At 43.9% G+C, this 22,047-nt stretch overlaps 2 protein-coding genes across 4 annotated transcripts in view; one reads left to right on the top strand and one right to left on the bottom strand.

The window, feature by feature from the left end:
* LOC310701702 (uncharacterized protein) overlaps positions 1-11,393 on the top strand; it is a 91,050-nt gene extending 79,657 nt beyond the window's left edge. The window contains exons 2-3 of the mRNA XM_083492986.1: positions 3,870-3,963; positions 4,475-11,393. Of these exons, the coding sequence (XP_083349112.1) occupies positions 3,870-3,961 (92 nt within the window). The 3' untranslated portion in view covers positions 3,962-3,963; positions 4,475-11,393. The remainder of the gene's footprint in view (positions 1-3,869; positions 3,964-4,474) is intronic.
* Positions 11,394-11,838: 445 nt separating this feature from the next.
* The window catches only part of LOC310701452 (uncharacterized protein), a 137,038-nt gene continuing 126,829 nt past the window's right edge, over positions 11,839-22,047 (bottom strand). For all 3 annotated transcript variants that reach the window (XM_083492295.1, XM_083492296.1, XM_083492294.1), the window contains one exon: positions 11,839-13,760. In XM_083492295.1, the coding sequence (XP_083348421.1) occupies positions 12,088-13,760 (1,673 nt within the window). In that variant the 3' untranslated portion in view covers positions 11,839-12,087. The remainder of the gene's footprint in view (positions 13,761-22,047) is intronic.

Here is a 22,047-nt window from a genome sequence, read left to right as displayed (position 1 = left end):
TCCCTTGGTATGTGGACTTTCCCAGGGGAGTTGAAGGAAGCAGTGGTGCATCTATTCTTAAATAAAACATCTCTAGATCCTTTAGATCTATCCAATTACCACCCGGTTTCGAATCTTCCATACCTGTGTAAGATAATTGAGAGAGTACCGTATTTTTCGCTCTATAACACGCACCCGACCATAACACGCACATAGTTTTTAGAGGAGGAAAATAAGAAAAAAAATATTCTAAACGAAACAGTGGATGTATGATTTTTGTGGTTCATGCTGTGGCCACAGACATGTGATCTGACGGTGAGTTTGGGGTAGCCCAGTGCAAAAATCCCAAGGATCCATGTGGATCCATGCTTTGTAACAACGTTTTTGCACCACTGCGGCCCCAGGCAACAGTGAGTGTGTGATTTTTTTGGTGCAAGCTGTAGCCATGGACATGCTATGTGATCTGATGGTGAATTTGGGGTGACCCAGTGCAAAAGTCCTGAGGATCCATGTGGATCTGTGTTTTGTAACCACGTTTTAAGTGGGGAGGGAAGGAAAAGCACTCAAGGGACAAGGAACACGCGTGGGGTGGGTGGAGAAGGATGCTGTTAATGATGCAGAAGAGGGGTATAAGGGGAGAAGGCTCCTCTCCTCTCCTGCTTTGCTCCTTTAAAGGCTCTGCTTCTCTCCCTCCTCCCCAGCTCGCTGGAAAACTTTGCTATTTAGCCAGCTGAATGGGGAGGAGAGAGGGACAGAGAGCCTGCTTGCGAAAAACTTTGCTGCTATTTAGCAAACTGTTCTCTCCCTCCTCCCCGGCTTGCTGAAAAAAAAGCTCCGGAATTGTGTAAGCGGCTCCTCTCCTCTCCCGCTTTGCTCCTTTAAAGCAAGCAGGCTCTCTGTCCCTCTCTCCTCCCCACTCAAGGGCTCTTCTCCCGCTTTGCTGTTTCAAAGCGAGCCACGGAGGAGGGAAGGAAGGGGAACCATGGATCCTCTGCTCACGACTGCAGCAGATCCCCCCGCCATCCATAGGCATTAGCTCCATAACACGTACAGACATTTCCCTTTACTTTCTAGGAGGAAAAAAGTGAGTGTTATGGTGCAAAAAATACGGTAGTTGCCGAACAGCTTGGTAGGTTTCTGGATGAAACATAGGCTCTGGACCCATTTTAGTCCGTCTTTCACCCTGGTTACAGCACCGAGACAGCTTTGGTTGCCCTAACATGATCTCCATTGACAGCTGGGTCGAGCTGGGTCGGGCCTGCTGATTCTCTTAGCCTTCGGCATGATCAATCACGAACCTTTGGACCACCGCCTTTCCGACGTAGGGATTCAGAGCACAGTCCAACAATGGCTGCGCTCCTTTATCTCAGGTCGGGGACAGAGGGTGGCGCTAGGGAGGGAGTGGTCACTGCGGCACTCCTTGGTGTGTGGAGTCCCACAGGGTGCAATCCTTTCCCTGATGCTTTTTAATATCTTTTATGTGCCCCCTTACCCAGATTGTCCAGAGCTTTGGGCTGGGTTGTCATCAATATGCTTTTGACAGCCAGCTTTATCTGTTGATGGACGGCCGCCCTGACTTGGCCCCGGACACACTGACTAGATGCTTGGAAGCTGTGGCTGGATGGCTGCGTGGGAGGCTTTTGAAGTTAAATCCTTCGAAGACAGAGGTCTTCTGGCTGGGTCGGGACAACATAGGGTTGGGGTCCCAACTCCCATCTCTTGCAGGGGCTCAATTAGTGCCAGCACCTTCTCTCAAGAGATTGGGTGTAACCTTTGACGCCTCCCTTTCCATAGAGGTGCAGGTTAAAGCCACAGCAAAGGTATCATTTTTCCATCTCCGTCGTATTAAGCAGTTGGTCCCTTACCTTTCTCGCCCTGATCTGGCCACAGTGATCCATGCAACAGTCACCCGGTGGAGTACAGGGTCAGGTTTAAGGTGCTGGTTTTGACCTTTAAAGCCCTATGCGGTCTAGGACCCACTTACCTATGGGACCGCCTCTCCTGGTATGCCCTGCGGAGGACCTTAAGTTCCGCAAATGACATTTTGGAGGTCCTGGCTCTCAAGGTGGCTAGATTGGTCTCAACTAGGGCCAGGGCCTTTTCAGTACTGGCCCCAACTTGGTGGAACACTCTGCCACAAGAGACTAGGGCCCTGCAGGACTTGACATCTTTCCGCAGAGCTTGCAAGACAGAGCTGTTCCACCCTCCTTTGGTTTGACTCAATCTGACAATGTTTCCTTCCCCTTCTGGTTTTGATTTATGGGCTACTTTTAAAATGAGGCTGCTTTTTAAATTGAGTTTTAATCTGTATTTTAAATTGGTTTTTTCTCCCCCTATTATGTTTTTACTGTAATTTTACCGGTGTTAGCCATCCTGAGCCCGGCTCTGGCCAGGGAGGATGGGGTATAAATAAAAATCATTAGAATTATTATCAGACATTAAGAACTTCCTGATCCTGCTTCTTTATAAGACATCTGAAGGCAGCCCTGAATGGAAAAGCTTTTAATGTTTGATGCTTCATTGGATTCTAAAAAATATTCTGTTGGGAGCTGCCCTAGTGGCTGGGGAAACCCAGCCAGACGAGCGGGTATAAATAATGTTGTTATAATATTATTCTTCTGCTTAATTGAATAGCAGTTCCAAGAAGCCGCTGGAGGGGAGAAATGCTCTTGGGCTCCCATCCTCCATGCAGGCTTGGCCACCATGACAGTGCTGAAATTCCTGCATTGCAGGGGGTTGGACTCGATGACTCTCAGGGTCCCCTTCCATCTCAACGATTCTATGATTCTAACAGGGTGCGGGACTAGATGGGTTTGATCAAACTACAGGGCTCTTCGTGTGGTGTGTGTGTGTGTGCATGCACACGAACGTTTTTCTGAGTGTGTGTGTGAGAGAGAGAGAGAGAGAGGGAGAGAGAGAGAGAGAGAGAGAGAGAGAGAGAGAACCTTCAGGAAGAGGCCCCTGTCTCTTCTTTGCAAAGAGGCTGAATCAGCTGCAATACCCCCACACTTGACCCACCACTTCCCTGCCTGCTCTCTCTCCACCCCCAACCCCAGTTCCACGAGTATTGCATTGCACTGCACAACCCCCACCCCGCAAAGCTTGCTGCACCCCGAGACGTGGGGTCAGCTGTGCTGCTTAAGCCACGCCTTCTTTCCCAAGTCAGTATGAGCAGCAGCACCCTCCCCTCTAGCAGCTTCCACTCTCTGCCTTTAATCTTTAAGGCAACGAGCATACCTTCCTTCAACTGGAAGCCCAGCTTCCCTCCCTCCTCTCCCCATTGGCTGGGTACTGCAATTATCCCGCCCCCGGAAATATCCTGCCTCCCAGGCGGGGGCTCCCATTCCCGCTCCCGCTGCCCAGGGTGGCTGCCACCATCGCCAGGATTTCGGGTGAGTGCAAAGCCAGTGGCGGGGAAGGAGGGAAGGGGCTTTGCAAGGGGTGGGGGGTCCAGGATGAGAAGCCCCGGGACGGGGAGAAAAGAGAAGGGAGGAAAGGGAGCTGTTTCTCTTAATGGGGCCTTGAAGGGTGGTTTCCAGTGTGGAAAGAGAGAAGCTTCCTACTGCCCGGATCTGGTGCAAAGGGAGTTGCAGGGAAGGAGGCGGGAAAGGGGAGAGGCTTGGGCATTGCAGACCAGCCTCACCATAGTAGTAATAATAGTAATAATAATATTTATACCCCCCCCCCATTGTCTGGGTTTCCCCAGCCACTCTGGGCATCTTCCAAGAAAATAAGAAACACCAAAAACATCCAAACATCCAAGTCTGCTGATGCTTCATTGGTTTTTAAAAAATATTCTGTTGGGAGCTGCCCTAGTGGCTGGGGAAACCCAGCCAGACGAGTGGGTACAAATAATGTTATAATAATATTATTATGCTTAATTGAATAAGGTTTCCTGGAAGCCGCCGGAGGGGAGAGATGTTCTTGGGCTCCTCGCAGGCTTGGCCACCATGAGGAGACAGTGATGGGATTCCTGCATTGAAGGCGGTTGGACTAGACCAGTGTTTCCCAACCGGTGTTCCGCGGCACACTAGTGTGCCGTGAGACACCGGCTGGTGTGCCGTGGGAGGAAGGCGGGAGAGTCGGGCGGTGAGAGGCGGCGGCGGCGGCGAAGATCCGCGTCGAGCCGGGGGCGGCTCCGCGGTGCTGGTGCCGAGCGGCGGGGCAGCGCGCGCAAAAGGGAGGAGCGCGAGACAGCGGAGGAGGAGGAGGCTGGCATGTCCGGGCAGCAGCAGCAACAACAGCAGCAGCAACTCCCGCCGCCGCCCCCTCCTCCGCCCGCTATCGCCGCCGCCGCCTCAGCTGCCCTCGCTCTGCTGCCTCCTCCCACCCCGGCAAGGGGGAGGGAAAAAACTTTCGCTTTTGTGCGTCCCTCCCGGCGTGACGCTGCACGCTGACGTCACGGGGCGGGGCTTTAATGGTGGTGTGCCGCGAGATTTTTTTCCGGCTAACAGGTGTGCCGTTGCCCAAAAACGTTTGGGAAACACTGGACTAGACGACTCTCAGGGTGCCCTTCCATCTCTATGATTGTAACAGGGACTAGATGGGCTTGATCAAACTACAGGGGTCTTCATGTGATCTGTGTGTGCATGCAGACGAATGTTTTTCTCTGTGTGTGTGTGTGTGTGTGTGTGAGAGAGAGAGAGAGCGAGAGAGCGAGAGAGAGAGAGAACCTTCAGGAAGAGGCCCCTGTCTCTTCTTTGCAACGAGGATGAATCAGCTGCAATACCCCACACTTGACCCACTGGATTCTGTATATTCTTTCCTTCCACTTCCAAATTTGTAATGGTGTTAAATTTTTGTCTTTTTTTCATTTGCCAGGCTAACAATTTCCCACATTTATTAGCCGATTCAAATGTCTTTTGTCTCATCTGTTTAATTTTCCACTCTATTTCCTGATTCATCATTTTCATATATTGAACTTGATGTAGCTTTATTTCTTTCAGAATCTCTTGTGACTTTGGTTTCGCTCTCAGTTTCTTCTCACCTTTTATTTTCTCCAAAATTTTATCTTTTTTCTCATTTTGAGTTCTCTTCTTTATTGCATTCTGTTGAATCAGAAACCCCCTCATAACCGCTCTGCTTGCGTCCCAGATTACTCTTTTTTCAACGGTAGTATTCATATTTATCTCAAAATAATCTCTCAAAGTTTTTTGGGCCTTCTTGGTAACCTCTTCGTCTCTAAACAAGGTGTCATTCATCCTCCATCTGAAGGAGCCAATCGGTGTTAGTTTCATCTCCATTTTCACAGAATTATGGTCGGAGCAAGTTATAGGACAAATTTCCACTTTTCTAGTCTTTGGAGCCAGTCCTCTAGTTATCCAAATTTGGTCAATTCTTGTCCATGTCATTTTGGCTTCAGAGAAGAAAGTTCCCTCTCTACCCAAGGGGTTCTTTGTTCTCCAAATGTCAACTAAGGCCATATTGCCAGTCATCTTTAAAAAAAGGTTTTTGGTAGTCTGCCGTCCTTGGTAACTACCTGTCTCTGTGCCTTGTCCATATTTGTAGATACCACTCCATTCATATCTCCCATCTTGATGATATTATAGTCCAGATAGTCCAACAAGGTCTCGTGCAACTTTTTAAAGAATTCAGATTTCCCCTCATTTGGTGCATAAACTCCTACTATCAAAAATTTCTCTCCTTGTGTTTGAATTTCAATTGCCACAAATCTTCCTTGATCATCTTTGAAGATAAATTTCGGTGATAGGCTCTCTTTTGCATAAATCACTACTCCTCTTTTTTTAACCTTGTCCGATGAGATAAACTCTTGACCCAATCTTTTATTGATCAATACTTTTCTGTGTAGCCTTATCACATGTGTTTCCTGTAAACAAATCAAGTCCAATTGCTCGGAGAGCTTTCACTATGGCACGGTTTCAAACATTGCCAACTGCTTACCTGACCGGTAGATACACAAAAACCCCAGTAGAACATCGTCTATGTCCTTGCCTTATGAAAACTAAAGAGGATCTTACACATTACTTCCTCTATTGCCCCATTTACTCGGGCTTTAGAGACGCATTGCTGCAAATTATACCCAACTCTATAACCAGTCCTGAAGATAGAGTAAAATTTTTGTTAGTTGATGCAAACCCACGCATTACCCATGTGGTAGCGGTCTTGGTGATGAAGGCCATGAAAGCCAGGGAAAGATTTATGGACGACAATGTAAAGACCCCATCATCATCTGTTTAACTCGCTGCTCGTTTTCCCTCCTTTTCTATCTTGTGGGAAGAAGGTTTTGTTGGCATAGTATGTAATGAATTTTAATATTTTTTAACTACTGTAGTGTTGATTTTTGTGCACAGGCATGGTCCTCACAATAAACGGATTTGATTTTGAATAAATGAAAGACTTTTTTCCTTTTCTGCAGGGAGTTAAAACCATTAATGTTCCAACTTAATAGTTGCAGAGCCATGATGTAGTTACTTTGCTTTTCCTCCAACTGCACCCAGTGTTTGTTCTTGTTCTGTCGGTGGTATCACTTTCTCTGAGTTGTCCAATCCAAAAGGTAGTGTTGCTATGTCTAGTATTCCTGTTTTTAGTGCTCTTGGCTCTTCTCCAGATTCTTTCTGCAGGTCTTCTCCGTGATCTTTCAAAAATCTTTATCGTCCACTGATCTTATTTTTATCTTTCTTCCTTTAAAGCTGAAGGATAGGCCTTGGGGAAATTCCCACCTGAAAACAATTCTATTACTTCTTAGCAGGGCAACCAGATCTCCGTAGCTGGACCTAAGATCCAGAAGGTATTTCGGGATGTCTTTAAATATCTCCACCCTGTTCTCCCCCCCCCCTTTCCAAGCCTAAAAGCACTTATTATCTTAAAGTTTTGATTCTCAGAATCTAGGTTCCAAAAGTCTGCAAATTCCTGCATAAGTCACTTAGGTTGTCTTTCTCAAGTTCAGGTACGGCCCTGATCCTCAAGTTCGTTTGTTTTTCCTTCAATTCAATCATAGACAACATCGACCTATGGTCCTCGAGTTGCCTACATATCGGTGGTGTCTTCTCCTCTACAGCAACTGCTTTTTCCTTTGCTTCTTCAGCTGTCTTTCGGGTCAAAGTAGATTCCTGCAGCAATTTCTCAATAGTTTCTGTATTAGTATTCACCTTCTGTCCCAAGTTATTAATGTTTGTAGTGTTTTGATCAATTTTAGTTGATGCTTCAGCTACTTGTTAACTTAATTTTTCCAAAGATTCATTAATTTTGCCTAATGCCAGAGCTAAAACATCTTCAGATGCCATTCCTTTTGACTTAAGTTTTTTTATAAGATATTTATTAAAGTTTCAGAAATTATATAAAAACAAAACAGCAATACAAACACAAACAAAAACAAGTATAATTTCAATCCCTTATTTTCTTGTAACTTACTTCCCCGACCTCCTCATACCTCCCCTTTCTGTATTCCAATTTCTAATTATCAATTGAGCAAATCCTCTCCCTTACTTTTCATTTTATTTTTAACCTTTCTTTTCTTTTTACATGATCATTACAGCTGAAAACCACTTAACTTCTAAACCAACGTCATTCTAACATTCATTAATTTTGCAATGTTTCCTAAGATAATCCTTAAATTTTTTCCAATCTTCTTCCACCGTCTCTCTTTCCTGGTCTCGGATTCTGCCAGTCCCATATAGTCTATCACCTTCATCTGCCATTCTTCCAAGGTGGGTAGATCTTGTGTCGTCCAATACTTTGCGATGAGTATTCTTGCTGCTGTTGTAGCATACATAAAAAAAGTTCTATACTTCTTTGACACCACTTGGCCGACCATACCCAGGAGAAAGGCCTCTGGTTTCTTCAGAAAGGTATATTTAAATACCTTTTTCATTTCATTATATATCATTTCCCAGAAAGCCTTAATCTTTGGGCACGTCCACCAAAGGTGAAAGAATGTACCTTCATTTTCTTTACATTTCCAACATTTATCATCAGGTAAGTGGTAAATTTTTGCGAGCTTGACTGGGGTCATGTACCACCTATAAATCATTTTCATAATATTCTCTCTTAGGGCATTACATGCCGTAAATTTCATACCAGTGGTCCACAACTTTTCCCAGTCAGCAAACATAATGTTATGACCAATATCTTGTGCCCACTTAATCATGGCTGATTTAACCGTTTCATCCTGCGTATTCCATTTCAACAGCAAGTTATACATTTTTGACAAATTCTTAGTTTTGGGTTCTAACATTTCTGTTTCCAATTTTGATTTTTCCACCTGGAAGCCAATTTTTCTGTCCAACTTATAAGCCTCCGTTATTTGATAATAGTGACTTTATCTTTTAATTTCTCAAAACTCTGCAATTTCAGTTTGTCCCCTTCTTGTTCCAAAATTTCCCAATATTTCGGCCATTTGGCCTCCATATTGAGCCTTTTCAGAGCCTTTGCCTCCATTGGCGACAACCACCTTGGGGTTTTGTTTTCCAGCAAGTCTTTATATTTAATCCAGACATTATACAATGCTTTCCTGACAATATGATTTTTAAAAGCTTTATGAGCTTTAACCTTGTCATACCACAAATATGCATGCCACCCAAAAATATTGTTAAAGCCTTCTAAATCCAAAATGTCTGTGTTCTCAAGAAGCAGCCAATCTTCCAACCAGCAGAAAGCTGCTGATTCATAGTAGAGTTTAAAGTCTGGCAGGGCAAATCCCCCCCTTTCCTTTGCATCAGTTAAAATCTTAAATTTTATTCTAGGTTTCTTGCCCTGCCAGACAAATTTAGAAATATCTTTCTGCCACTTCTTGAAACAGTCCATCTTGTCCACAATTTGCAATGTTTGAAACAAAAACAACATTCTAGGCAATACATTCATCTTAATAGCCGCAATTTGACCAGACAAGGAAAGCTTCAAATTTGACCAAATTTCTAAGTCTTTTTTCACTTCTGTCCAACATTTCTCATAATTATCTTTAAATAAATTCACATTTTTAGCTGTCATGTTAATCCCCAAATATTTCACTTTCTTAACCACAGTTAAACCTGTCTCATTCTGAAACCTCTCTTTTTCAATAGGTGTTAAATTTTTCTCTAATACCTTAGTTTTTAACTTATTCAATTTAAATCCTGCTACTTGACCAAACTTTTGAATTAATTCTAAGACCCTTTTAGTACTAGATTCTGGCTCTTGTAATGTAAGTACCAGATCATCTGCAAATGCTCTCAGTTTGTACTGTTTAGCTCCGACCTGTACCCCTTTAACCAGCTGATCCCTTCTAATCATGTTCAGCAAAATCTCCAGGACTGATATAAAAAGTAATGGGGAGATTGGGCACCCCTGACGTGTCCCTTTTTCTATCTTAAATTCTTCCGTAACCACATTGTTTACAATTAGCTTAGCTTTTTGTTCAGAGTATATTGCACCTATACCATTTTCAAACCCTTGGCCTACCCCCATCCCCTGGAGATTCTTCCTCATAAAACTCCAAGAAATATTGTCAAAGGCTTTCTCCGCATCCACAAATATCAAAACTGCTTTAGTGTTTATATTCACTTCTAACTTTTCCAAAATGTCAATTATATTCCTTGCATTATCTGACAAACGTCTTCTCGGGAGAAAGCCCGCTTGGTCTCTATGAATCTCCTCCTTTTGACTTAAGTTGAACAGATGCTGCCCCTGGTGGTGCAGAAGGGCCAGATGCTGATGCTCTTCGCTGCTGCCATGATTTACCAGACCTTGTTGTTTTTTCTTGAAGCAAGTCTATTTTTTCTTTTCCATCTGCCATAACACTTTAACTGGAGCCCAAGGTTGATCCCACGGCCAGAGTTTGTTTTGAAGTGGAAAATTCCCCTGGCCAGTTGTAACAATTTCAAACTTTCTCTAGGGGGACACAGTGATAGTCAATACTTGTTGCATTAAAATAACTCTTTCTAGTCCCCCATTTAACAAAATAAGCAACAGTTTCAATTTCAGTTAGTTTTCTGTTACCTTAAAATCAGGAGAAACCAGTCAGAAACAATCTATCTCTCTTGCAGAGTTAGCTGTCAAAAATTACATTGTCCATAAGCAGCGCGCTTCACAATGCAGCAATCTTATTGTCCATTGGCAGCCTGTTTCCAGGCTTTAAGCGGTGGACTTTTGTTTCCTTTCCTCTCTTTTTGCAGGAAAATTTACTTCTCCCTTCCCCCCCTCTCCTGCAACCAAGGGAGGGAGATCTCTTGTATTGATGTTAAGATTATAGTCCTTTTCAGTCGACTTTCCAGGTCTTAGCTTAGAAGTTCTTTGCTTTGATCTGTTAACAAGAAGCGGAAGGCGAACTTCCTGTTTAAACCTTCCCACTTCGGTGCCAAATTAAACCTTTGTTTCCCTTATTTTCAGATCTTCAGTTTTAACCTACTCACAGGTAGTTGTTTTGATGGCCAAATCGTCACAGGAAAAAAGTCAGCGCTCTCCGGCAACAGCTGTGCGGCTTCGCTCCACGGAAGAAGCAGTTGGCTCTCAGCACCGCGCCGCTCACCCCGTTCGCTCCGGAGCCCGTAGTCGGGTTCCCTTGCAAATTGGGGGGGGGGTGCTGAAGGTGCCCACCGAGTCCCACGGTCACAGGCTTCACCCACCTGTGATTTTTAGAGGGGTCCCTGCTTCGCCGTAGCGGCAAGACCAAATTTCCGCAGAGCTAAATCCCTCAAAGTTAGAGGGAATCCGCCATTACCGATGGCGCCGACCCCGGACGTCGAGTCTTCTCATGAGGTGGCCAAAGTATTGCAGCCTCAGCTTCACGATCTGTCCTTCCAATGAGCACTCAGGGCTAATTTCCTTAAGAATGGATGCGTTTGCATAGACATGCAAATTTTTTAATGAATAAAGAATATTTTTTTAAAAAAAGGTTGCAATCAACTTAACATATGCGATACACGCGCTTCGCTCTAATGCCTTCTGAATTAACTTGCACTCCAAGACAAAGGGATACACTCCTGCTAAATGCACACTCGCTGATTACAGGCGCATACTTGGGAGAAAGAACTAGCCTTGCAAGGAAAAAGAAGCATCCCCTCTACTTCTCTTCCCTTCTCCCCTCGCCCCCACCCAAGGGCCAGGCCCATGCTTGCTCCCCTAAAACAAAATCTAACCAGGGACCCAGCTGAGGAGAGCTGCACTGAGGCGCATTCGTGGGAGCCTCCCTCTGAATCTTCCCGGGAGCAGGAGGACTGTATAGATTTGGACCAGTAGTTTGCAGAGGAACAGTTCAGAAGGCAGAAGCTGGGAAATACTGGATAATGCTTTTATTGTAGCTTTTTTATTATTATTTCTGTACCCCCTTGCTAACCAAATAATTTTATACATATGAAAAGCAAATCTTGGATTGAGAAGATAATGGTTTGTAAAGAAGAAAAGGGTTTGTTTTTTTAAAAAATTGTTTCTCTGTTCTAAAATTTGGTTTTAATGTAAAGTGTGTCAATATATTTGGCTTTGTTTATAAAGCAGAAGTGACCAGCTGCTCCTGGAATAAAAAATGAGCTCTGTATCAACAAGTTTTACCTATAATTAAAGTTCTAAGAAATGTGAGATTTTCCACCCTTGAGTTTTTGAACTACAACTCCCCATCATTCTTGGCCATATGGGCTGAGGCTTATGGGTGTTGTTTCCCAACATCTGAGGTACCCCATTTCCCTCAAGCAGACAGATGCTGATCCACAAGACAAGGGCAGCCCATCATTTTGGCATTGAAGGGCAGAGGTCAAAACTCAACAGATTCATCACACACCTTGAGCATTCCAGATTCACACTCTCCCCGTTCATCTAGCAACAACTTCCAACTTCTTTTCTACATTTAGTATATGTGACCTTCATTACTTTAATACATATATACGTGTATACAAATTTAAATACCAACACCAAAACATCAAATGGATTCCATGCATTTAAAATTGATTTCCGCCTTTATGAGTTTCTTGATGTGAGGTAAAGAGTGAAACTTGAGTGGAACATTGCATACATTGATATGGCTTTTCACCTGGGTGAATTCGCTCATGAATATTAAGGTCTCCACACTGTCTGAAGTTCTTTCCACACTCCATACATTTAAATGGTTTCTGCCCTGTATGAGTTTGTTGATGTATTCTAAGGTTTCTACTTTGACTGAAGCTCTTTCCACATTCAATACATTTAAACGGTTTCTCCCGTGTGAGTTCGTTGATGTGTTCTAAGACTGCCACTCTTACTGAAGCTCTTTCCACATTCAATGCATTTAAACGGTTTCTCCCCCGTGTGAGTTCGTTGATGTGTTCTAAGGGCTCCACTGTAACTGAAGCTCTTTCCACATTCAATGCATTCAAATGGTTTCTCCCCCGTGTGAGTTCGTTGATGTATTCTAAGGTATCCACTAGAACTGATGCTCTTTCCACATTCAATGCATTCAAATGGTTTCTCCCCTGTGTGAGTTTGTTGATGTATTCTAAGGTATCCACTACGACTAAAGCTCTTTCCACATTCAATGCATTGAAATGGTTTCTCCCCCGTGTGAGTTCGTTGATGTCTTCTAAGGTGACCACTTTCACTGAAGCTCTTTCCACATTCAATGCATTCAAATGGTTTCTCCCCCGTGTGAGTTCGTTGATGTTTTCTAAGGCCTCCACTAGAACTGATGCTCTTTCCACATTCAATGCATTCAAATGGTTTCTCCCCTGTGTGAGTTTGTTGATGTATTCTAAGGTTTCGACTTTCACTGAAGCTCTTTCCACATTCAATGCATTCAAATGGTTTCTCCCCCGTGTGAGTTCGTTGATGTATTCTAAGGTATCCACTACGACTGAAGCTCTTTCCACATTCAATGCATTTAAACGGTTTCTCCCCCGTGTGAGTTCGTTGATGTGTTCTAAGATCTCCACTTTGACTGAAGCTCTTTCCACATTCAATGCATTCAAATGGTTTCTCCCCTGTGTGAGTTCGTTGATGTATTCTAAGGCCTCCACTAGAACTCAAGCTCTTTCCACATTCAATGCATTCAAATGGTTTCTCCCCCGTGTGAGTTCGTTGATGTATTCTAAGGTATCCACTACGACTGAAGCTCTTTCCGCACTCAATGCATTCAAACGGTTTCTCCCCCGTGTGAGTTCGTTGATGTTTTCTAAGGTCTCCACTACGACTGAAGCTCTTTCCACATTCAATGCATTCAAATGGTTTCTCCCCTGTGTGAGTTTGTTGATGTATTCTAAGGTTTCGACTTTCACTGAAGCTCTTTCCACATTCAATGCATTCAAATGGTTTCTCCCCTGTGTGAGTTCGTCGATGTATTCTAAGGTTTCGACTTTCACTGAAGCTCTTTCCACATTCAATGCATTCAAAAGGTTTCTCCCCTGTGTGAGTTCGTTGGTGTGTTCTAAGGGCTGCATTCTGTCTGAAGCTCTTTCCACATTCAATGCATTCAAACGGTTTCTCCCCCGTGTGAGTTCGTTGGTGTGTTCTAAGGGCTGCATTCTGTCTGAAGCTCTTTCCGCACTCAATGCATTCAAACGGTTTCTCCCCCGTGTGAGTTCGTTGATGTGTTCTAAGGTCTCCACTACGACTGAAGCTCTTTCCGCACTCAATACATTTAAATCGCTTCCCCCCCGTGTGAGTTCGTTGATGTGTTCTAAGGACTCCAATACAACTTTCACTGAAGTTCTTTTCGCACTCCATGTATTTACATGGATTCTCTCCTGTGTGAGTTTGTTGGTGTATCCTCAGTCTTCCAAAGGGTCTAAAGCACATTCCACATTCCTTGCATTTAAACTGTTTCTTTGTTCTTCCCAATGAATTCACAGATGGCTCCGTAGAATTCTGACCATCGTCTTCCTCACCTGCTTGGGAGTGGGGGGGGGAGAAAATCCTGTTAGACTTTTAGGAAAGACAATAAATGAACCATCTTCCTCCGTCCATCCTGACTAGGTTTACAGGTTCAGCTTCTTGAGAAGCGCAGAAGCCAAGGCAAGTTGTAGCTTCCTGGGAGGAAGGTAGAAGGGATTCTGCTGCCTCTGTAGAAGCTCCTATTGGGCACCCACTTCCCAAGAGCCTCCACCCATTTTCAAACACCTTTGGCAATTCCTTCCGTCTGCCTGTCCCTTCTCCCTTCCTAAGGCTGGCATGGTATGGGCAGGAATGGCCTTGTGCCAGTTGCCCAAAGGGCCACAATAAATGTGATAATGTGTATCTCTGTAAATCCTCGAGTGTGCTTCTAAAACAGAAGTTATGGTAGTCTGTGCTTTATAACTGGTTATTTTGCAAGTTGCCGCCCCCCAATTGGGGCAGAAATACAGCTAATAGGAGAATCACAAAGATACAGCTGAAAGCTGGAACATGAGCCGCCACATGATGCAAATGGCTGCATGTAACACAGGTTCCCAACATGCACACCAACACAATGTCACAGAACGCAGTAGGGATCAGAACATATTCAGCAGAAATTGCCAGTGCTTGTTGCGCATGTGTATTATAATAAAATGAGGCAATGATGAATATCAGGAATACTTGGCTAGTTTAGATGTATTCAAGTCTCCAGGGCCAGATGAACTGCATCCAAGAGTATTAAAAGAACTGGCAGGTGTGATCTCAGAACCACTGGCAGTCATCTTTGATAATTCCTGGAGAACATGCGAAGTCCTGGCAGACTGGAGGAGGGCAAATGTTGTCCCTATTTTCAAAAGGGGGAAGAAGAGGACCCAAATAATAACCGCCCAGTAAGTCTGACATCCATACCAGGGAAGATTCTGGAGCAGATCATTAAGAAGAGTTTGGATTTGATACCCCGCCTTTCACTCCCCTTCAGGAGTCTCAAAGCGGCTAACAATCTCCTTTCCCTTCCTCCCCCACAACAAACACTCTGTGAGGTGAGTGGGGCTGAGAGAATTCAAAGAAGTGTGACTGGCCCAAGGTCACCCAGCAGCTGCATGTGGCGGAGCGGAGACGCGAACCTGGTTCCCCAGATTACGTGACTACCGCTTTTAACCACTACACCACACTGGCACTAAGCAAACAGTCTGTGAGCACTTAGAAAGGAATGCTGTGATCACCAATAGTCAGCATGGATTTCTGAAAAATAAGTCATGTCAGACTAACCTGATCTCGTTTTTTTGTCAGAATTACAAGCCTGGTAGATGAAGGGAATGCAGTGGATGTAGCCTACCTTGATTTCAGCAAGGCCTTTGACAAGGTGCCCCATGATATTCTTGTAAAGAAGCTGGTAAAATGCGGTCTTGACTATGCTACCACTCAGTGGATTTGTAACTGGCTGACTGACCGAACCCAAAGGGTGCTCATCAATGGTTCCTCTTCATCCTGGAGAAGAGTGACTAGTGGGGTGCCACAGGGTTCTGTCTTGGGCCCGGTCTTATTCAACATCTTTATCAACGACTTGGATGATGGACTCAAGGGCATCCTGATCAAATTTGCAGATGACACCAAACTGGGAGGGGTGGTTAACACCCCAGAGGACAGGATCACACTTCAAAACGACCTTGACAGATTAGAGAACTGGGCCAAAACAAACAAGATGAATTTTAACAGGGAGAAATGTAAAGTATTGCACTTGGGCAAAAAAAATGAGAGGCAGAAATACAAGATGGGTGACACCTGGCTTGAGAGCAGTACATGTGAAAAGGATCTAGGAGTCTTGGTTGACCACAAACTTGACATGAGCCAACAGTGTGACGCGGCAGCTAAAAAAGCCAATGCAATTCTGGGCTGCATCAATAGCAGTATAGCATCTAGATCAAGGGAAGTAATAGTGCCACTGTATTCTGCTCTGGTCAGACCTCACCTGGAGTACTGTGTCCAGTTCTGGGCACCACAGTTCAAGAAGGACACTGACAAACTGGAACGTGTCCAGAGGAGGGCAACCAAAATGGTCAAAGGCCTGGAAACGATGCCTTATGAGGAACGGCTAAGGGAGCTGGGCATGTTTAGCCTGGAGAAGAGGAGGTTAAGGGGTGATATGATAGTCATGTTCAAATATATAAAAGGATGTCACATACAGGAGGGAGAAAGGTTGTTTTCTGCTGGTCCAGAGAAGCAGACACGGAGCAATGGATCCAAACTACAAGAAAGAAGATTCCACCTAAACATTAGGAAGAACTTCCTGGCAGTAAGAGCTGTTCGACAGTGGAATTTGCTGCCAAGGAGTGTGGTGGAGTCTCCTTCTTTGGAGGTCTTTAAGCAGAGGCTTGACAACCATATGTCAGGAGTGCTCTGATGGTGTTTCCTGCTTGGCAGGGGGTTGGACTCGATGGCCCTTGTGGTCTCTTCCAACTATGATTCTATGATTCTATTCTAGGAATGTGAAACTCCAAAGGGACTTTTTTAAGGAGGCAGGAGACGCAAGAAAAATTTAGATTCTTTTGGCAACAATAAACATTAGAACAAGGAACTGCTGAGCAAAAACAAAAACAGGAGCATGTGCTGAAGTTCTTGCGGAAAGGGGGCGGGGCCTTCAAAGGTCTCATAATCGACCCAAAACAACACAGAGGTCTGCCTGTCAATTGCAGTCCAGTGCTTGGACATCTCTGGTGTATAAGATTGGTTGAAACCGAAATGCTTTGTTTGAAATTATATAAATACCAATGCCTGGACCACATATGTGGTGGAGGCGTGAGGAAATTAAGAAATTTTGGATAGTAGTACACGAAGAACCAAAGAAGATGTTGAAAATATCAAAAACAAACCAGAGACATATCTCCTTGGATTGACAGAAGATGAGATACCACAGGGGGCAAGAATTTTTCTCTATGCAAGTACAGCTGCTAGAATAGTGATTGCTGCTAGGTGGAAGTCAAAAACTATACCCACAAAGGAGGAATGGATTTGTAAACTAAATGAATATTTAATTCTGGCAAAATTAACTGCTATAATAAGAAATCAGTTGTATCAAAAATTTAAAAAGGAGTGGAAATGTTTTGATGAATATATGGCAAAGTATTGCTCAAAAAAAGATATGCTAATATGCCTAGATTAAAATGTGAAGTACTGGATGGAAGAATAATTAGTAAGGAAAGATAATAAGAATATATAGATGATTTGAGAAGATTGTAGAATGCAAAGGTTATTGTAAAGTGTATAATGTGGAGGAAATAGAATGGGGGCGGAGGGAAGGAGGAAGGAGAAAAGAATAAAATGATGGACTGAGGAAATAGAAATGTAAATGTATGGGGGGATGGGGAGGAAATGGTGTTGGCTTTGGTACATCTGTATTGTAAAGTAATATGTGAAAACCAATAAAATAATCTAAATGGGGGGGGGGAGCCAAAGCCATGAACATGATCATCTGACGCATCAGGATCTGTACCAAGTAATATTTAATGACCATGTCCTTCATGGATCAATGCCTTGTCATGGCAAAGGGGCTTGAATAACTCAGAGACAAGGAGAAGGGGACGACAGAGGACGAGATGGTTGGACGGTGTCCTCGAAGCTACAAGCATGAGTCTGACCAAACTGCGGGAGGCAGTGGAAGACAGGAGTGCCTGGCGTGCTCTGGTCCATGGGGTCATGAAGAGTCGGACACGACTAAACAACAACAACAACAACAACATAACTCAGAGACGCTATGAGCTATGCCGTGCAGGGCCACCCAAGACCGACAGGTCAAAGTGGAGAGTTTTCAGTAAACTTGATCCACCTGGAGCAGGAACCAGCAAGCCACGCCAGTATCCCTGCCGAGAAAACTCCATGGTCGTATAAAAGTTATGACGCTGGGTATTGTTGGCCAAGGGGTGTTAAAGAAGGATCAAACATTTTTAATGTATGCAACAACAGCAGCAAGGATACTCGTCGCCAAGCATTGGAAAACTCAAGATATACCCACACTGGAAGAATGGCAGATGCAACTGATAGACTATATGGAATTGGCCGGGCAGAATCCGAGACCTGGGAGAGGAGACGGTGGAAGAAGACTAGAAAAAATTTAAGATTTATTTGCAAAAATATTGTAAATTGTATGAATGTTAAGCAGGATGCTTGATCATAAACAATTTGGCACCATCGGAACAGATGAAGTGAATTATGAAGATAAGTTAAATTTATGAAAAACCAATTTATTTTTTTAGATAACTATTAGGCTAAGCTTATTGTTTTAATAGAGTGAAATGAATATATCTAAAATTTAAGATATAACATTGGAAAACTAGATTGTAAGGTGGGGACAAGGTGATAAATTTGCTGGATTAATTTTTATAAATTTGGAACGCAGGAGCGGGAGATGTGAGGAAGTCCAAAGAGGACAAGAAATATGTTATAAAATGTGATATTTTTGTATGTTTTGTTTTGTGTGTTGTAACCAAAAAACTTTAATAAATATTATAAAAAAAAATTAAAAAAATTTATGACGCTGGAAGATGAACCCTGGAAGTGTGCCTGGAAGTGAAAGAAAAGTCCAGTGCTGCAAAGAAAAATATATGAACCTGGAATATGAGATCCATGAACCATGGTAAGCTGGATGTGGTAAAAAATGAAATGGCAAGAATAAATATTGACATAGTGGGCATCAGTGAACTAAAATGGACAGGAATGGGCGAATTCAATTTGGATGATTATCATATCCTACTACTGAGGACAAGATTCCCATAGAAGAAATGGAGTGGCCCTCTTAGTCAACAAAAGAGTGGCAAAAGCTGTACTGGGATGCAATCTCAAAAATGATAAAATGATCTCGATACAAATCCAAGGCAGACCTTTTAACATCACAGTAATCCAGGTTTATGCACCAACTACCAATGCTGAGGGACGTGGGTGGCGCTGTGGGTTAAATCACAGAGCCTAGGACTTGCTGATCAGAAGGTCGGCGGTTTGAATCCCCATGATGGAGTGAGCTCCCGTTGTTCGGTCCCTGCTCCTGCCAACCTAGCTGTTCAAAAGCACCTCAAAGTGCAAGTAGATAAATAGGTACCGCTCCGGTGGGAAGGCGTTTCCGTGCACTGCCCTGGTTCACCAGAAGTGGCTTAGTCATGCTGGTCACATGACTGTCTGCAGATAAATTCCAGCTCCCTCGGCCAGTAAAGCAAGATGAGCGCCCCAACCCCAGAGTCAGCCATGACCGGACCTAATGGTCAGGGATCCCTTTAACCTACCAATGCTGAAGAAACTGAACTTGACCAATTCTAGGAAGACAAATCCAAGGCAGACCTTTTAACATCACAGTAATGCAGGTTTATGCACCAACTACTGGGGCTGAAGAAACTGAAATTGACCAATTCTAGGAACAAGAGTCAACAAAAGAGTGGCAAAAGCTGTACTGGGATGCAATCTCAAAAATGATAGAATGATCTATCCAAGGCAGACCTTTTAAGATCACAGTAATCCAGGTTTATGCACCAACTACCAATGCTGAGGGACAGGGGTGGTGCTGTGGGTTAAATCACAGAGCCTAGGACCTGCCGATCAGAAGGTTGTCGGTTCGAATCCCCATGATGGGGTGAGCTCCCGTTGTTCGGTTCCTGCTCCTGCCAACCTAGCAGTTCGAAAGCAGGTCAAAGTGCAAGTAGATAAATAGGTACCGCTTCGGCGGGAAGGTAAATGGTGTTTCCATGCGCTGCTCTGGTTCGCCAGAAGCGGCTTAGTTATGCTGGCCACATGCCGATCTGCACACAAAAGCCAGCTCCCTCGGCCAGTAAAGCAAGATGAGCGCCCCAACCCCAGAGTTGGCCATGACTGGACCTAATGGTCAGGGGTCCCTTTACCTTACCAATGCTCAACAAAATGAACTTGACCAATTCTAGGAAGACTTACAACACCTTCTAGAACTAACACCAAAGAAGGATGTTTTCCTCCTCCTAGGGGACTGGAATGCTAAAGTAGGGAGTCAAAGAGATAAAAGGAACAACTGGTAAGTTTGGCCTTGGGAGTTCAAAATGAAGCAGTGCAAAGGTTAATAGATTCTGTCAAGAGAACAAGCTGGTCATAACAAACACTCTTTTCCAACAACACATGAGATGACTCTACACATGCACATCACCAGATGGGCAGCATCAAAATCAAATTGATTATATTCTTTGCAGCCAAAGATGGAGAAGTTCTATACAGTCAGCAAAAACTAGACCTGGAGCTGACTGTGGCTCAGATCATCAGCTTCTTATAACAAAATTCAAGCTTAAACTGAAGAAAGTAGGGAAAACCACTGGGTCAGTGAGATACAATCTAAATCAAATCCCTTATGAATACACAGTGGAAGAGAGGAACACATTTAAGGATTTAGATTTGGTGGACAGAGTGCCTGAAGAACTATGGTTGGAGGCTCAGAACATCATACAGGAGGCAGCAATGAAAATCATCCCAATGAAAAGGAAATGCAAGAAAGCAAAGTGGTTGTCCAATGAGGCCTTACAAACCGCGGGGGACAGAAGGCAAGCAAAATGCAAGGGAGATAGTTAAAGATACATGAAATTGAATGCAGACTTCCAACGAATAGCAAGGAGAGACAAGAGGGACTTCTTAAACGAGCAGTGCAAAGAAATAGAGGGAAACAATAGAATGGGAAATACCAGAGATCTGTTCAAGAAAATTGGAGATATTAAAGGAAGATTTTATGCAAAGATTACCATTATAAAGGTAAGCCATGAAGCCATGGCAGAGGCTTGTAATTGTTGCGTGGTGCCTCGCTGACCGGCATGTCTGTGCCTTGCAGTGTATTGAATGTATTGACCTTATATGGAGTTGTGTTCCCTCTGGGCAGTAATTATCTTATATGGTGATGGGTGTTGTAAAGCCATGATTGGGCGATGTAACGTGAGACACTGGCAGACGGCCATGCCGGCTGGGAGAAAAAGGATAATAAAATTACCAGAGAGGAGAGAAGTCGAAGGAGCTGCCCTCCATCCTGAAAATACTGCTGTCTCTCTGTGTCTTTTTTCTATGCTGTGCACCATTTGATGACGGCTGGTTTCCGTCAGGTACGGACCTTACAGAAGCAGAAGACATCAAGAAGAGGTGGCAAGAATACACAGAGGAATTATGCCAGGAAGATATGGATGTCCCATACACCCCAGGTAGTGTGACTGATGACCTTGAGCCAGACATCCTGGAGAGTGACGTCAAACGGGCCTTAGAAACCACTGCTAATAACAAGGCCAGTGGAAGTGATGACATTCCAGCGGAATCTTAAAAGATGATGCTGTTAAGGTGCTACACTCAATATGCCAGCAAGTTTGGAAAACTCAGCAGTGGCCAGAGGATTGGAGAATATCAGTCTACAATGCAATCCCAAAGAAGGGCAGCGCCAAAGAATGCTCCAACTACTGCACAATCATTTCACACACTAGCAAGGTTATGCTTAAAATTCTACAAGGCAGCCTTAAGCAGTACGCAGACCGAGAACACCCAGAAGTGCAAGCTGGATTTTGGAGGGGCAGAGGAACCAAAGACCAAATTGCAATAATGCGCTGGATTAGGGAGAAAGCTAGAGAAATCCAGAAAATCATCTACTTCTGCTTCATTGACTACGCAAAAGCCTTTGACTGTGTGGACCACAGCAAACTATGGCAAGTTCTTAAAGAAATGGGAGTGCCTGATCACCTCATGTGTCTCCTAAGAAATCCCTATGTGGGACAAGAAGCAACAGTTAGAACTGGATATGGAACAACTGATTGGCTCAAAATTGGGAAAGGAGTACGACAAGGCTGTATATTGTCTCCTTGCTTATTTAACTTATATGCAGAGGACGAGATGGTTGGACAGTGCTCTCAAAGCTACTAACATGAGTTTGACCAGACTGCAGAAGGCAGTGGAAAACAGGAGTGCCTGGCATGCTCTGGTCCATGGGGTCACAAAGAGTCAGACACGACTAAGTGACTAAAGAACAACAACGATGTCCAGTCAGCATTCCCTAATGTAGAAGCAATTCTGAGAATGTTCCTCTGAATGATGATTGCAAATTGCCATTTGTAAAGATCCGTTTCTTGACTGAAGAGGATAAAAAATGAATTTGGAACAACAATGTCTCAAGATAAATTATGTTACTTCAGCCTCATGTACATAGAAAGTGACAAGCTAAGCAGTTTATCATTTGATGATATCCTCAGTGACTTTGCTTTGGCAAAGGCAAGAAGGAAAGTATTGTAATTTAGATCATGTTTGTGTACTGTTTGTATACACAGTACAGAATGA

The sequence above is a fragment of the Podarcis liolepis genome (assembly GCF_965112155.1).
Source record: "Podarcis liolepis genome assembly, chromosome: 2".
Lineage (NCBI taxonomy): Eukaryota > Metazoa > Chordata > Lepidosauria > Squamata > Lacertidae > Podarcis > Podarcis liolepis.
Note: the sequence above shows the minus strand (reverse complement) of the source record. Positions and strands in the feature narration are given on the sequence as shown.